General features: G+C 38.9%; 2 protein-coding genes across 2 annotated transcripts; one reads left to right on the top strand and one right to left on the bottom strand.

The window, feature by feature from the left end:
• The first annotated feature begins 5358 nt into the window (after positions 1-5358).
• On the top strand, positions 5359-8052 carry LOC131320266 (uncharacterized). Its single transcript, XM_058350921.1, has 2 exons — positions 5359-5605; positions 6686-8052. The coding sequence occupies exon 2, from the start codon at positions 6696-6698 to the stop codon at positions 7725-7727; it is 1032 nt and encodes a 343-aa protein (XP_058206904.1). The 5' UTR covers positions 5359-5605; positions 6686-6695; the 3' UTR covers positions 7728-8052.
• Positions 8053-10317: 2265 nt separating this feature from the next.
• On the bottom strand, positions 10318-16830 carry LOC131320257 (purple acid phosphatase 15). The gene is made up of 7 exons (XM_058350909.1): positions 16369-16830; positions 14844-15038; positions 13660-13993; positions 13305-13522; positions 12634-12824; positions 11935-12219; positions 10318-10789 (listed from the first exon to the last, which is right to left on the bottom strand). The coding sequence occupies exons 1-7, from the start codon at positions 16760-16762 to the stop codon at positions 10646-10648; spliced, it is 1761 nt and encodes a 586-aa protein (XP_058206892.1). The 5' UTR covers positions 16763-16830; the 3' UTR covers positions 10318-10645.
• Positions 16831-17012: the final 182 nt, after the last annotated feature.

The raw sequence follows: 17012 nt of genomic DNA, 5'->3' as shown, positions 1-17012 counted from the left end.
ATTTTTTAGTTATTGAGTTTTGAATTTAGTTAGTGGGTTTGGTTATTGAGTTTTGGTTATTGGTAAAAGTTGTTAAGTTTGGTTATGGAATGAGTGGAATTTGGTTATTTGCTAAAAGACTTGTAACTTTGCTTATTACAATGTGAGGTGTTTTTTTAGCATTGTTGTTAAGTTTGTTTATCCATATCAATTTGATTATTACAATGGGGATGCTCTAATGTGGATGATATAATCCTTTTAAACAGAAAAGACTTTTGGAGAATCACTTTTGTATTTTCATCCCATAAAATCCAAAATCCAACAAAAAGAACGCAATTATAGCTTGTAACAGTGTCCCTCTGGATCCATCTTGCCCCTTTGTCGCATGAGATATGCCCCAATTCCATATTTTTCTTGATAATCACTATTTGCAATTCCAATCTATCCCCCAAATGTATTAACCATTAACTGATATCTAAATTCTCACCAACCTGGAGTACGACATCAAAGAATCTTGCTTATATGCTACACAGGACACAGTCACACAGGCACGGATACATACATGTTTGTGTATACGTAATTAGAACGAAGGTTAACAAAACTGAAAAATGACGTACCTTGAAACCAGACTCCATACTTTCCGACGATCTCTCTCTCTCTCTCTCTCTCTCTCCGTCTTGCAGTTGAATTAGCGGCATTTTGGGCTTGAAAACCAAATAAACTAGGGGCTTTATATGTGGATATTTGATGGGCCTGGAAGAGTCTGAAACCCAAACAAACAATGGGCTTCCAATTGTATTTGGATCTTGGGATCTGCTAGGTAAAACACTACTACTAGTAAAAGACTGAGGCCTCGTTCCGTTCTTATTTTTTAAGTACTTATTTTTTGTTTTACGAGATAAGTCATCCTCTCGTAATACATCAAATTTGTGACACATCCTGAAAAAGTTAGACAAAGGACTACGTGACAAATAATTTTTTCGCGGGAAAAAAGAGAGGGACAAATACAATTTTTTTTTATTCTAGATTAGTTATTGAAAAGAGAAAGGGAAAAAGTAAGTGGACAAGCATTTAAGTATCCATCTTCTACAACATCCACGTAATATGAGTATACTAGTGCTTTCGGCACTACGCATTTCGGTTGAAAGGGGATGGCAGTTGTGTGATTTAGATGAAAACCATGGGCACTTAATTGGAAAGTGGGAGGATGCACTACAGCCTTTGGATCAAATGAATCTAAACCGTTCCAACAACTTGTCCCCACACCTTCTGTTTTATAATAGAGATATGCGAAATTTAATCATTCATTCAATTTTCTGTCCACGTGATTGACGCAAGTCTACACGTGGCAGCTATCATGAAGAGGCACATACCGTAAGTAAAGTCTTCACGGGCATTAATTAATTTGAAATTAGAACACCAAACGGACACAGAATCACTTACTACTGCTTTTGTTAAATTCCAGCCCATGTCTACACAATTGTTTTTATTTCCCCAAGCAGATCAATGGGAATTAAAGATTTTGGGGCTTCCAATATACAATTGATGATAATATAAATTAGAGAAGTGTTAGGTACAAAAAAAATGGACAAAGAATTGACTCTTAAAGTGTACATGAACGGCTTAGATTCAGTGTGCAGTGCATTTGAGCCGTTCATGTACACTTTAAAAATCAATTCTTTGTCTATTTTCTTTGTACTTAGCATTTTTCTATAAATTAAGCTAATTAAGGGGGGCCGCGTAACTCCGATCCCCACAACAGAGCTGGCATGTTTAATTAGTCAAACAGGCAATAACGTCACAAAAATCCTAATATAATTAGGTGGGTCCATGAAATAATATACCACAAAAAGAATGTCGCATCCCATGCCAATTCTTGGTACCAAATGCCAACTAAATAAATGCTAAGATTCTGTACTCTAAACTTAAGCCGGCCTAAGTGTTTTCGCTAGTGATTAACTTGTATAGAATAATTTTTTTATTTTGTTTTTATTAATTTTTATTATTTTGTATTTGTTAGTTTTATGTCAAATTTTTATATGATATTAGTGAATAGTAACAAGAAGGATCGAAAAAATAAAAAATTTTGACTTTTAAGCAAGCATGTTGAAAAATATTCAAGAAAATGTCAAAAAAGTCAGTTTTTGGGAGATCAATCCCACCTGCAAACTCAAGTTACTTTTAACAATATGATAGATAGGAATAATTATTGTATGCCGTCGCAGGGGTTTCATTGGTTTGTTTTTTATTCGCCAAAGCAGCATGCATGTTTCATTGTTATTAGTTGGTTGAGGCTGGCTTATTCACGGAGGTTCCGTGAATCCTTTATTCACGGAATTGCGCGTTTTTGGCTGTTCGTTTTGGATTCAGACAGTTCGAATGCTAATGAAATTTTTTCGGGACAGAAAGAGTTTTGTCCCGGAAAAATTTCATTAACATCAGATCGTTCAAAAACACCTTTAGACTGTCACGATTCACCTCCGTAAATAACTGTTCGCGGAACCTTTCTAGTTGGTTATCCTCTTATACTATTAAGCTAGCCAACTCTGTACTTCAGTTTATTTTAAACTCCCAAAATCCAACAGGTAGATAACCTCAACTCAAGGGCCTAATTAGAAAATTCCCTATGTATTCCAGTTGGTGCATATAGGCTAGCTGCCAATAAACAACTATAGACTGTATATAGCTAGCTGTGCATCATTGGATGAGTTCCCCCGCCTCCCCCCCCCCCCCGTCCATATCTTGTACGTACTAATTATTAAAATCTAATCAGACTGGTAGACAATTAGCTACGTGCCCACTTTATTTTAATCAGGAAAAAACCATCCTTATAAAGAGTTGTCGTATTTTTCTGAAGTTTTTTGGTCCAATTCTATGGTAATTTCTATGTCAATTCTGCTAACAAAAGAACATATTCAATACCATGACGACTTTCTTTCTCAAGCTCCAAGAGGAAAAACCCGAATCATGTGTGCAACCAGAACTTGAATCGTTGTCCTCGCTAGTTGCTTATATAAACTCGTAGGATATGTAATGCGAAATAAGATTATATGAACAGAACTTGAAATTTATAAAATAGCAAGAGAACCACTAATTGTTTTGATAAACCACCCCAACCAAGAATAGCAATAAAGAAACCAAGGTCGTCCAGCAAACAGCCATGGCGGGCAGTTCACTTGTTCAACCACTTGCCGAGCAGGATAACTAAAAAGTCCAATAAAGAAAAATTAAGAAGAGGGTGGCAAATTGCAAGAATTGCTTTTCCTGGGAAAGTAAAGTTTTTTATTAGATCAACCCTCCAAAAAAAAATTCCATTCATTCTGGTCCCTTACAGTTAGGAATCCTTCGCCTATGCGCACTAAGCTTTAAAATTGACTAATCCTTATAATAAATGGAGGGATCCCATCCCTGGTTTTGACAACTACCGGCTCTCTTTGGACATCAATCTCGCAATAATTCAACAGGGAGGCATTCATTTGTTGCTTTCATCTTTAAATACTCATAAAGAATTTTTGGATCGAGAATATAAAATAAAATGATGAAAAGAGAGATCAATCAAGATTTGGCGGAAAGACGTGTAAACCGATCCAGACACAAGAATAACCAGCATTGTCCTTCAAAAGAGCGGCCGCACTAATTCATCATGCCATATGATGTGCTCATAGAAATACGATCAGATGACACTTCGCGCTCTAACGTTAGAGATGCATTCTGCATCTCGTTTATGGTTTGTTTTTGAAAATTATATGGTGCATATCTAAACACTAAAGACTGAGTTCCTCGCTAGAAAGTAAAAATGTAAAAATCATTAGTACTTCTGTATATATTAGAATTAGGATTGAGTTTTCTCTGGTCCCTAGAGGAGACTGGATGGTTTCGTTGGGTCTTTCGTGAGCTCTTCCCGAACCAATTCAAATATCAGAATTGTTCATTTTTTAACCATGTAAAAAACTTTAGCATGCAAATAACATTGTTCATCGGATATCGATCGATATGTTTTCAGAACCTATTAACATTATTCGGTAAATATGAATTTTTTCATGATTGATGGTTTCCAACAAATTCCAAAAAGTAATCGTCGTCAATCATTAAAATGAACCCGAGAAACGCCCACAAATTGCTGAACCGGATTCCCCGTTGACCAAGGTGGATCTTGTGCCTAGAATTACTTACCAATTTTGTATGTGTGTTGTGTTTTAAAATGTTTTAACATCAATGAATTAACCCTAAGGGTATGATCTGGTGGTCTCGCTTGATGTTACCGAAATATTATGTCTAATCGTTATGATTTTTAAATTAGAGTTTTTTTTGTTTTGTTTTAATCTCTTAAACTATGCACATTTTATCTACTTAGTCCTTAAACTAACAATTTGATAATTTCATCCCCTCAACTATTATACCGTTACCTACTAAATCCAATAGATAATGGAAATTAGAATTTTGGACGAAAAATGTCATGTAAGGCCCTATTTGGGACCTTGTAAAGCAGATACTTGATTACGACAGCCTTAGAGATAAAAATTAATTATAACCCTTTAAGATAAAATTATCAAAAAAATAAGACTTTCGCATTGATTCAAACAAATTGAAAATTGAAGTACTTAATTTATTTACAAGGTTCATATATTAGAATATTACGTGGCATTTTATAGAGACTAACACACACACACACACATATACACACACATATATATATATATATATATATATATATATTTAAAAAAGACTGAGTTCCTTATATAGAATTTAAACTATTTATAATTAAGCGTTCTAATTTTCAATTCTTGTGAACCAGTGTGAAAATCTTATTATTTTAATCATTTTATGCTAAAATATTATAATTAAATTTTCTTTCTAGAGCTATTATAATCAAGTATCTGCTCTATAGGGTCCCAAACAGATCTTAGATGGCATTTTCCGTCCAAATTCCTAACTTCTGTTATCTATCGGATTAAGTAGGTAACGGTATGATAATTGAGGGGATGGAATCATCAAATTGATAATTTAAAGACTAAGTAAAAAAAATATACATAATTTAAAAGACAAAAAGAAAAAAAAAATTTTAAAATTAATCGAGATGTACATAAAGTCTATCTAATATGGTGCAACAAATAAAATAAAAAACATCAATCCAATTTTGTTCGGGTACATAAAGCAAAAATGCTATCCACGAAGAGTTAAGTTTTGGGCTAACGGAAGGACAACGGTTCCATAAGATTCGCTCTCGTCCTCTCACAAAGCTTCCCTCTCTCCTCTGCAGACTGAAACACAAGCGATAGAGATAAGAGGAGAGAGAGAGAGAGAGAGAGAGAGAGAGAGAGATTACAGCGACAAGGGGGCAAGAACAGGGGAGAGAGAGACAAAAAACAGAGGTCCACAAACGTCCCCATTTATACCTTTTCTGCATCTGCGTAATCTCTCTCTAATTCCACTTTCTCTCTCTCTCTTTTCCCTCGTCTCCAATTGATGCGAATCATTTGTCCTATGAACTTTTTTCTCTTCTTTTTTTAGATAAACAAACACACAGGTCCATTCAAAAAGTTGTATAACAATTGGAGTATCAGATCTGATCCCCTGACTGGATTCAACAGCCCTACACACTGCGTAACGGACGTCACGCCAAAAGGTATCCAATGCTAGCTCTCTCCACCCTACTGTACGGTCTCAAATTCCATAATCCAATCCGCGAAATTGTGGTGTGGAAAAGTTAATTCGTAGATCTGCTTTCATTTTGGATGTCTATGGCTGATTACTTTGTTTTCTTGGGAAAGTCTTAATTTTCTCCAGAAATTCGAAAAATCGAATATTTTTTATTACGTATACTAGTAATTTCTTCGCTGTTCTTCGAATCAAGCTTTGAAAGGAACAAGTTCCCTAATTCCGATCCTTTGAATGTTCCCGAGGAAGTGTTGATTTTCTCGATAAACGTTCTCTTCTTGTCTCATTCTTTTTTTCCTCATGGTTTGTGGATTTCGATTTCTTGGAAAACGGAATGGGCATCCAATGCTATTTACTGTCGCCCTACCTAACAAAATGTCTTCGGGAATTTCAGCTTTATCTTTGATTATCAATTTCCCTGGCTTGAATTTGCTTGACAAAGGGCAAAATTTTGCTGAGAATTTTAAAAATCGCGCCTTTCTTAAACGTTTTCGTTGTTCTTCACTTTCTCAAAACGTTTCCAATCCATTGAAATCCCAAGGTCAAGAAAATCTCATTTTCTCTCTCGAATATCCCCATTTTCCCATCTTTTGATGATTAATTTCCCCCACTGGACTGATTAATCAAAGGTTGTTTGTGCTAACCACAGCCACTAATCCATAGATAATGCCCGCAAAATATCAAAAAATGGTAACTTCTATTGCATTTTTCACGTATAACATCACACTTTTAACATCTGCGGAGTGGATTTTGATTAGCATTTTCCTTTAAAAAAAAGTCTGGAGACACATTCACTCCGATTGGTTTAACACTCTGAGAGTAACTTTTAACTTTCGGCACAGTTTTCAATAAATCTTTCTCTCTATCTCTCTCCACTCATTACCACTCCAACTCTCAAAAATAACTTTCTAAAATCTAAACCAAACAAAGCCATTATGTTCGATGTACGTGAGTTACATGCATGAACGGCTCGGAATACAATTTCTATGTTGTAAGGTTGTGTTCTTATTGCTCATTCCATTTACTGATTCCAAATTCTTGGCAATAGAGAAGTGATTATGGAAACCGGCGGCAGTCGGAGACGTCGTACCCTATCAGACGAAAACCTCGACTCTCCAAACCTCCGAGACTTCCTCCGACTCAAAGAAGACGAAAACAACAACGGAACCAGCAACTCCCTCTCCGGTCTAACCCTACGAGCCGTCCTCAGCAGCGGCAAACGACCGCCGCAGCAGCAGCAGCCGTTTCACGTGAACCGGACCCTCCTCGACGTCATCAAGGACGACCCCAACTACGGCAAGGAGAGCAAGAAGAGCTGGAAAGCCTTGAAAAGCAAGCTCCGCCTCCGCCGCGCCGGCGCCGCCTGGACCTCCTCCGTCATCACCCCCGCCTCCGACGTCCCCATGGTCCAAAACCCCACAAGGACCATCTCGCGCCGGTTATCGACTCGGTTCAACTCGGACGGGCCGAGTCCAGACCCGACTCCGTCCGTTCCCGAGTCGACTCAGCTGAACTCGGCGCCGAGCAGCAACCGGGGGGCCATGATGATGATGCGCCGGAACTCGAGTCGCGTGCCGTCGATGGCGGCCGGCGGGTACGGCCGCGGGTACGAGGGTTCGGGGTCGTTGAGTAACAGTCGACAAGCGATGTGGGACGGAGGAGACGGAGGGAGCAATGGCAACGAAAACGGTGCGGTTTCGGTCACAGAGGGAGCGGCGGAGGGAGAGGGAGAGGGAGAGGAGGGGGTGGGAGAGACGGAGGAGGAGGAGGCGGCGGAGGAGGAGGGTGGAGGAGAGCCGAGGATGTCGCTGATGGCGTTGTTGGCGGAGACGGATAGGCAGATGGGATTGGATGGGTCCAATTATATCACGGGCGACGACGACGACGATGACGACGAGGAAGAAGAGGTGGAGAGTGGTGGTGGTGGGGAGTATAACAGCTGCTGTGTGTGCATGGTGAGGCACAAAGGGGCGGCTTTCATTCCTTGCGGGCATACGTTTTGTAGGTTGTGTTCGAGGGAGCTTTGGGTTCAGAGGGGGAATTGCCCTCTCTGTAATGGGTTTATCTTGGAAGTTCTTGATATCTTCTGATGATCTGTTTTTAATGTTTTTAACCACCCGCGGATGGTCGACGGCAACCGCAGTTCGAGCTGACCGATTGTGTTTTCATCCTTCTGAAAGGTTTTTATTTTATTTTTCTGTAATTTTTATTTATTTACTTTGATTTGGTAAACAAGAATTTGGTTATTGGATGGTAATCAAAGTTTAGGGGATTGCAGTAGTGATTTGTTGTGGTAGTTGTTGGAGATGGACTTTGGTCCCCTTTGCTGTATGGAGTATATATTGAAGAGATTTCGAATTGTATGAAACTCTATGCTGCTGCTATCTATGCATTAGAACATGAGAGACTTATTCACGGACCCGGAGGAATGAGTTCTTTACCGCTCCGCACAATTTGTTTCATCCATTTGCACAATCAATGATTGAGATTGCTTTTTAATTTTGACCGATATGATTTTCAATCCGGATCGTGCAAAAATACTTTGGACACGCGTCATTTTGCCTTTGAGCTCAGTAAAGAAGTTAATTCTCTTAGAATATTGGTGGTGGTGGCTTTTTCTTCTTGTTGATTCTGTGGGTGTCCATCCCGTCAGAGCGTCAGCCATTTAGCATGTGGTAGAAGCTTATGTTTGAGATTATAGAAATACGAAGCGTAATCTCATGACTGTTAAGAGAGGTTTAAAAAATCGTAAATACAGCATCCATTTTCAACAGAACGTGTCGAGTTTCCCAAGTAAATGACTGAAGGATGTGGGTAATAGTAAATGCGATCGTTGAAAAGTGACAGAATGATACTCCCTCCGTCCCTAATTAACTGTCCACGTTACTATTCCGGACATTTTAAAAAATCATTTATATCTTCTAAAGTATAATATTTTTTATATGCAATATGGATCTTGTTTGATAGATCTCGATTGATTCTATTAGACAAAATTTTGAAAATTATGAAAAATAGTATAAATTAAAAGATATAACTCATTTTAAAAAATTTGGAAAAAGTGAAAGTGGACAGTTAATTAGGGACGGAGGGAGTAATAAAATTTTTGGAAAGTCGCGATTGGTTGCTACTGTAAAGAATTTCAGCCATGAATAAGTTTCTCTAGTAAGTTTAGATGTGCAACGCAAAAATAAAAGTTACTTTCATCCAGAATACTAACTCCGTAACATTAAGAGTTAGAGGAAAATAACTGCGGCCGGAAACTGGAGATCCTGTAGGTCGGGCTGCCCTATAAGGCTGAAGGGTGGCTGATTTCAATGCGAACGATGGAAGGATCGGATAAATAAAATCCGAGCTGGCGGGGTCAAAATAGGCGATCGAATTGGCTGTCCTCCAGTGCAGCCGCCCTGCTGGATTTCCAAATTCCTGCGGCTGTAGGTCACCAGAAGAAAAAGAGCATTCACGGGATATTTCCTGGCACCCAACCGAAGGGAAAATTTGTCCAATGATAATGTCACTCCCCTTTTTACTAATGTCATTTTCTTTTTGTCTTTTAGTTAGTTGAATTTACTAATTTACCCCTCAATGGAATAAACTTTCACCAAATGTATACACTATTGTGTAAATTCACACTACAAGAGTGACATTGGTAAAAAAAAGAGTGGCATTATCATTCCCGGAAAAGTATCTAATACCCTGTGAGAAGCCACGTGGAATTTCAATAAAAGAGGATAAAAAACGAGCAACCATTTGGTTCTTTGACAAATAAAAATGACTTGGCATTAGCTGCTGTTTTATTGGTGTCATCTGAGTTTTTTGTTTAATAATAAAATACCATCTACAACCACAGAGGCATAAACTTGTCGTTTTAAAAATTGACTTAACAATTCTAACATTCACACTTGTAAGAGGGTCTCACAATCGTCAGATAATAATACTAGAAAATTTTGAAAAAAAGAAGCCCTAAGTTCTTGTTCATGTGCACCGTCTCCTCCGTTGGACTTTTGTGGAGTAGTTTCAATGATGAACTACTCATTCATGGAACCCAAGGAGTTAGGCCCACACAAGCCCTGAGACTTAAGGGTTTGCTTTTTCTTAAGATCTTCGATGTGCTATCAATTTTCTTTGGAGCCAGTTCATATAGAGCTTTGTTTTCGCTTTAATTGGGACTCCCGCAAGTGAGCGGTAAGATTGGTCCACCAGAAATAGTTGAGGTGCGCAAAATCTGGCCCGATCATATAAATTATATTAGTAAAAAAGAAAGAATAACCCATTCATTGCCATGAGGTTCCATCTAAGATACAGCTTTGTATGACGGTGAGGCATTTTTTGTTTTTTTTGATCCACATACAAAGAGGCATTTGTCATAACATTACCTTCTTTTATCACTGGATCCAAAATGAAGATGGTACTGGCTTTCAAAAACTGTTTGTCGGATCTCATACGTCAGAGGACAATAGGAACTTCAGATCTCATACCGTAATATTCAATAAAATTTCAAAAAATAACTACTACAATTTATCAGCAGTGTAAAGATTAAGCGCATTTACAGCCCTCGGCACTATACTGCAATACAATGTAACTTGGGCGAGCATAAATCAAGCAACATGTGTGTTACATATTACAGCCCTCGTGTATAGAAAATAAATATGAACAAAAAAAAAAAAAGAGAGGAGAGAGAGAGACACGAAAATTTCTCTTCTTTAGCCATAAGAGCCGACCGGTGCAGCTAGAGCACTGTCATGTTTATTGATTTCACAGTACAACACAACACATCCATGGCTTGTGAGCTACATTTGGATGATTCAGTATTTCAAGGGGCAAGTCACGTCAATGGCAGCAAGATGCTGCACGATTCTATCCTACATAAGTTGCGTTTATTGATGTACTCTCGGCCCATTACATTCATTGTATTTAAGACTCGTTGGTATTCATCTTTTCTGAAAATCCTATCTTTCGATGGTTTCACTGATGACTAATCTGTAGTGATGATCCAAAATTAATAGCTCACCTAGCTCGAAAACCAGCCTTTAGTAACCTGGGGACGGACAGGGCATTGACCAGGTTGCCTCACTATATAAATCTGATCCCCAGCTTTACTCTGCGAGTCCTGATTCCGGTACCATGTCCATAGTGCCCAAGTCTCATTTTTCACCTGCAGCTCACATATCAGAAATAATCATTATACCCAGCTAATAAGCACGGATACAGACACGATATATAGGCAATTAAACAGGCACAAACACGGGACATGACAAACTTAAAACATTATGGAACAGACACGACACTGGTATGACAAAAATCACATGGAAATAAACCTTTCGTGCAAACCATGAAATAGCAAAGATAACATCAATGCAAAACATAAAAAGAAACTTCTTGATGAATACCAAAAACATCGTTCAGGACACATTGCCGCAATACTCTAACATAGTTGATGTACCAAAGAAGAACAACTCCCTCTCATAAACCAAAATGTCAAGCACTCAATCACAGACACTCAAAGATACAAGAAGCATTGCCCCCAACCTATCCAACAAATGACTGTCAGCAGTTATATTTCATGTGAGAATCAACAATATCAACAGAATTTTCACAATAAACAACTCCCTACTGTCCTACGAAGAGACAACGACATGTGCTAGACACATGGGTTTTTTTATCGGCAAATGTGCAAGACATAAGTTACAAGCACTCTCCAACTGCAATTGTAGACAGCCTAATCATCCTGATAAGTGGCGCTGATAGTGTTTGCACCATATATGTGCTAGAAATCAAAAAGTCATCGTCAGCAGCTATTTTTAATAAGATCTGATAAATGTTTCACATGCACAACGTCCCACTGCCTTACAGTGAGGCCATCAAATGATGCCACAATGTAGACTCCTTTGTATATGTCCAAATTCATCTCTTTCATTGAATGAGGAGGTTCGGAAGTCAATAGCTCAAATCAGATAACTACAAATGCCACAATATGGTCTTTCCAACACTGTAACTCCACTAATGGACTGTACTATATCCCTTCTGAAACAACCCCTTGCACTTCTTGCATTATCAAAAGAAAGTGAAACAATTACTACAACAACTAGAGATAGATTTAAGTATCAGATGCATGAACTCAAATCGGGTAATTTTGTGAAATTACCCCTCTTCCTCAACCACCACCACCCCGAACAAAACATAGACAGACAGGCAAACACACAAAAAAGATCTATCAATATAAATCGACGAACAAATATATATACACGTGTGTGTGTATATTTGCACAGAGAGAGAGAGAGAGAGAGAGAGAGAGAGTACCTCAAGGATCCCATGGCCAAAGCTGCTTTCCCTGAAGGCACTGTAATCAGGTTGCCGGTCCCAACAAAATTTACCAGCTGCTGGACCAGTTGTAAAGTTTGTCGCACAGAAGCCACCCATGTACGTATCTGGCGTTGTTGAAGGTTCTGGGCAGTTACCAGGTTCGTCAGCATATTCAGTTGCCATCTTCTCTCTGTTACCCCCATCACCCACCATAATATGAACAGGGCCACATGGATCTAATTTGTAGTTGTAAAGTCGATTTGACCTCTCATAGGCATGAACCTGATGATTATTGCAAACATAGAATTATCTCTCAATCTATAGGACATGCACTAGCATATGCTACAGGCAGTGCTTCTTCCTTGAATCCCTTCTATTTGGTGATTCAGCTAGCTTTTAACAGATTGGAAAGGAATAATATTTGGTTATGCATACAAGATACACAAAAGATTATATGAGTACCAAATTATTTCTCTCGATTCCTATTATTCAGTTAGAAATCCATTATAGAGAAATAAGTGGTCACCTCAATGAAAAAGAAAATTCAATGGTTTCATACTTTCAATTATGTGATGGTCAAACATCTATGATCAACGGATACAAATCCCCTTCCACATGCCAACATCACAACCTGGTCAGTTTCAACAAGGAAGATATGAAAGATGGCGATATGTACTTGTGGATATCATTACTTACGTGTCCAGTGAAGACTACGTCAACTCCATAAAAGTAAAGCAACTCTTCCATTGCGACCCGCATACACTCCACTTCTCTGTAATGGGCTTTGTAGGAACTGTACCAAGGTGGATGCCAAGCAGCTACCAACCATGGAGTTGTAGATCTGTCCACTCTAGCCAAGTCCCCCTCCAACCACTTGTATTGATCAGCTGCAATGGAATTTAAGACACAAATGAATGGAACCATCAGTAAATGAACAGCCAGATAATCTGTCTGGTCCCTTTGCTATATGGCACCAGATAAGAAAGAGGAAAAAAAAACTCAATCCACGATACATCCTATCATCAAACTCACTTCAATTTGGAAAGCCTAAGTTAGCAATGCATGGATCGCGGACAATTATAAGGTACTCCCAGAGTACCCTGACATTGACAGGTTACAGGAGGAAAAGTTCTGTAAGTGGCATTGAATGCCTTCAGTTGGGAGTACAGCGCGAAATGCCACATAGTACTCCTGGAACACCTAGAAATTACTCATGATATACTCAATGTGCTTTGTTCAACTTTTCTCCTAAGCCATTCAATCAAAACCGATGCCAACCAATTGGCTATGTTCATCCAGTACCAGAATATGGAGGCAACATAAACAATTCTACAAAAGATTTAAAATAACAGCAGCAACTTCCAGACCTGTTTTATTATAGGAAACATAAGCGCCAAGCATTATGAAGTGTATTCCCCCTGCATTGAAAGAGTAGTAGAACGTGGATGAAGACCGACTTTCATCCGATGGGAAAGCAAATCGAGACCTATAAGCAACAAATGTCTGGTTTTCAACCTGTTCTTCAATCTCATGGTTCCCTTCTACCACCATTAAAGGAACTTTCGAAACTAAATTCTGCATAAACCTGTCGACAGTAACAAAACGAAAAGGAAAAAAAAAAATGATTGAATAGCCAGGTAACTAAAGCCAATCCATGAATCAAATTTATAAGGAAAAGCAACCAATATACGGAAGCTATAGCTTCTAAATATGTGTTTTCACCTTCCCCAATAGTCCCAACGAAGTTGATAAGTCTCATGTATGGGAGTTTGCGAAAATGAGCAAGAGTAGCAGTCGGAGCTAGTTCCATTAGTGAGATATAGGTTTGCATAAGTCACGTCGCCAATCAATAGGACAAGATCAGGTTTATTACCAATCAAGTGACTGACTGTGGTTGTCATATTGTAAGTAAGACCCAGATCTGCCACAATTCCAATTCTTCCTGGGTAACTACGTGGCCCAGATACAGGCATAGTCTTGAAAGAGAATATTTCGCTCATAGCTGGTATTGAAGGATCCCCACACCGATAATAGTATATTGTGCTAGGTTTCAACCCTACGAAGAACACAACGAAGAAGGCAAAAGTTCATTGTATGCCCATTATTTACATTTAGCTTCTTTACATGAATTTGAGAGGAAGGGAAACCAATACTTCAATAGGTATGAGCAAAACTAAATATATAGTCTTTTGCAAATTTTTTGCAGACAAGAATTCATAGTCATTTTGTATGAAAGGAATTAAAAATGTACTCATAGTCCTTTATAGGTTTCTTGACACATTCCAAAGAACATCAATCCCAAAAACAGCAGCATCAATGGTTTGTGAAACCTGCTCCAGGATCTATTAGATAACTCATCATTACTATTTTGTGGAAGATCTATGCACAACAGCCCAGTACGTTGATAAACTTTGATGATTACGTTTAGCCCGATCGATCCTTCATATGATTAACCATTCCAAATTTTAGTCATATATGTTCTCGGCATATGTTCTAGCAAGTATATTGTTAATCTGCGAGAGAGGATAAACAGTCGTTTATGTTCTCAGCGTATGAACTGCACTGTTAATACAATCCACATTAAAGCAAGCGAAATAATCCTCTTTATAAAGGTGAACACGTTCCAAGACCAGATATTGAGTTTGATTGCTTACATTTAAATTAATCTACCGTGTCTCCACGACTAGCCCACTCGCCCTGAACGATCCACAATATATCGTTCAGTCAATTTTTGTTGCATAAGTACAAGAATATGCGGATGCTGTAAGAGTAAATTGAACTGCAAAGTAAGCATAGATATGTGCATAGCTGTCGAAATTTGTAACAGATATTTCGGTCATGAACTCAATTTGTGTTGCATACAAGCCGGAGAACCAAACTGTGGGAGCGGAGGTGGTCAAATCTACCTGTTAGGCGAACATGATGGATGATCCCGGAAGTATAGTTCTGCAACCCTTCGAAAGGATAAAGTTGGTTGTAAACAAGAGAATAGCCTCTGGCTTCATGAGGAAGTTTTGGTTGTTTTATCAGCCCATAACGAACACGAGTAGCAACACGTTTAGGATCTAATGGCTTTATGTTGTAGCCAATTTGGGATTCCCCTGCAAATTCAACAGTTTATGAACCCAATTCCCAATAATCATCACAAAATCTGAAACAACATAGAAGCTCATGTCATCCACATAGAAGATAACAAAAGATCGAGCAGGTTGCACACAACTTTCTATGTTGTACCACATTCACCAGTCACCAGTCAGTACTTGCATTCCTAGTCCATAAGAATAGCACCTATAGTATAGCTTGATATGCATAAACAAACACAAACTCCCAACCATAGACAAAATTGGTATTTACTATATCAGCTCACATATACACATTCAGAAATGCAAACATACATAGACAAATAAGGTACTGCTAAGTGATTAAGTTGTCGCCAAGTTGGGATTCCTGGAAGACTCAACAGCATATAACCTTAATTCCCCAAATTACAGGCAAATCCAAACAACATAGAAACTCTGATCCACATAGAACTGATAGAAGATGAAAATATATCGAGCAAGTTGTGTACGGCCTATCAAGTAGTCGCCAGTCACTTCTTGAGTTCCAAATCCAACAATTATAAAACTTGACATGCGTACATGTATACCAGCTCCCACACATGCAGACACATGAATTCATATTCCTTACATCGGCGTATCAGTGTATGTAATTGTATGCATCAGTACGCATACACTACAACAAGCACACAAAAACTGCTTACTTATGAATACAATTACACAATTAATGTACATCTTCCTAGTAATACTAAAGCCAACACAAAAACTGATTGGTGGTAGGGAAATCCGCAAGTGATGCCAGCACTGGCATCTGATGCCATACAGAGATCACCACACGAGGACGCAACAAAACCAGTAAACCAAGCTTCAACATATTTTATGAAGCTGGTTAAGCTTTCAAACCATACTTAACAAGCTACTACTCAGCTTGTTCGGCAAGTTCGGCTTACGGTGTATAAAAAATTCAACCTACTCACTATCAGCTCGTGTTCGGCTCAATTAAAGCTCGCTCAAAATCGGCCCGTCTCTCATAAGCAAGCAAAAAGCTACTTAGGTTTGAACAAGTAAACCAAGCTTGAACATATTTTCTGAAGCTTGTTAAGCTTTCAAACCATACTCAAACAAGCTACTACTAGGCGCGTTTGGATAGTTTGGCTTATGATATATAAAAAATTCAAGCTACTCGTGATCAACTCTTGTTCAGCTCAATCAAAGCTTGCTCAAGATCAGCTAGTCTCATAAACAAGCTAAGTTTAAACATGTATTGAAGCTAGTTAAGTTTTCGAATCAAGCTTGAACAACTAAGGCTAGTTCATCACCCTCATCTCGAGTTCGATGGAATTGAAGGAAATGCTAGAAGACGAGGAAAAGCAACCTGTGATCCAAGAGATCCAGACCGAATCGTAGGTCGAGGAGAGAGCAACCGATATCTGCTCCGGCTCGAACCCGTTGACGCGCCGTCGAATTCTTGGATCCGTGTCGGGCAAATCGACTGCGTTTCCTCGCAATTTCTCGTCGAAAGTGACGGTCACGGGCTCGAACGGGCCGTCCAGAGTCGTCGGAATCTTGCATCGAACGGCGGCGAGATTGAAAAGAATCAAAATCGCGATCGCGTAGGTCCAACGCATATCTAGGGCTTCCTCACTGTAGAGAGAGAGAGAGAGAGTGTGTGTATGTGAGAGAGAGAGAGAGAGAGAGAGAGAGAGGAGCGAATAAGAAGAGCGCGGGAGGCGTGTTTCGTCCCTATTAATTAAACTGTGGGCTTGCATGACGGTTTATGGCGGTTAGCACGTAATCTTTCGTAGGGCCACCCGCTCCCCGGAAAATTCTGCCATGCTCCCAAGTGACACGGAAGGTTGATACTCCCATTGGATACGAACTCTTAGATTAAAAAATCCGCACACATCTCACACGTATTGCTGATGTGTCAAAAAAACAAAAAAGGGACCCACAATCTATTCAAGGATGAATTTCCTTTGTTATCCTCGACTCTCCCTCTTTTTTTTTTTTGGTAAACAC

This window comes from Rhododendron vialii, chromosome 1a, assembly GCF_030253575.1.
Source record: "Rhododendron vialii isolate Sample 1 chromosome 1a, ASM3025357v1".
Taxonomy (NCBI): Eukaryota; Viridiplantae; Streptophyta; class Magnoliopsida; order Ericales; family Ericaceae; genus Rhododendron; species Rhododendron vialii.
Note: the sequence above shows the minus strand (reverse complement) of the source record. Positions and strands in the feature narration are given on the sequence as shown.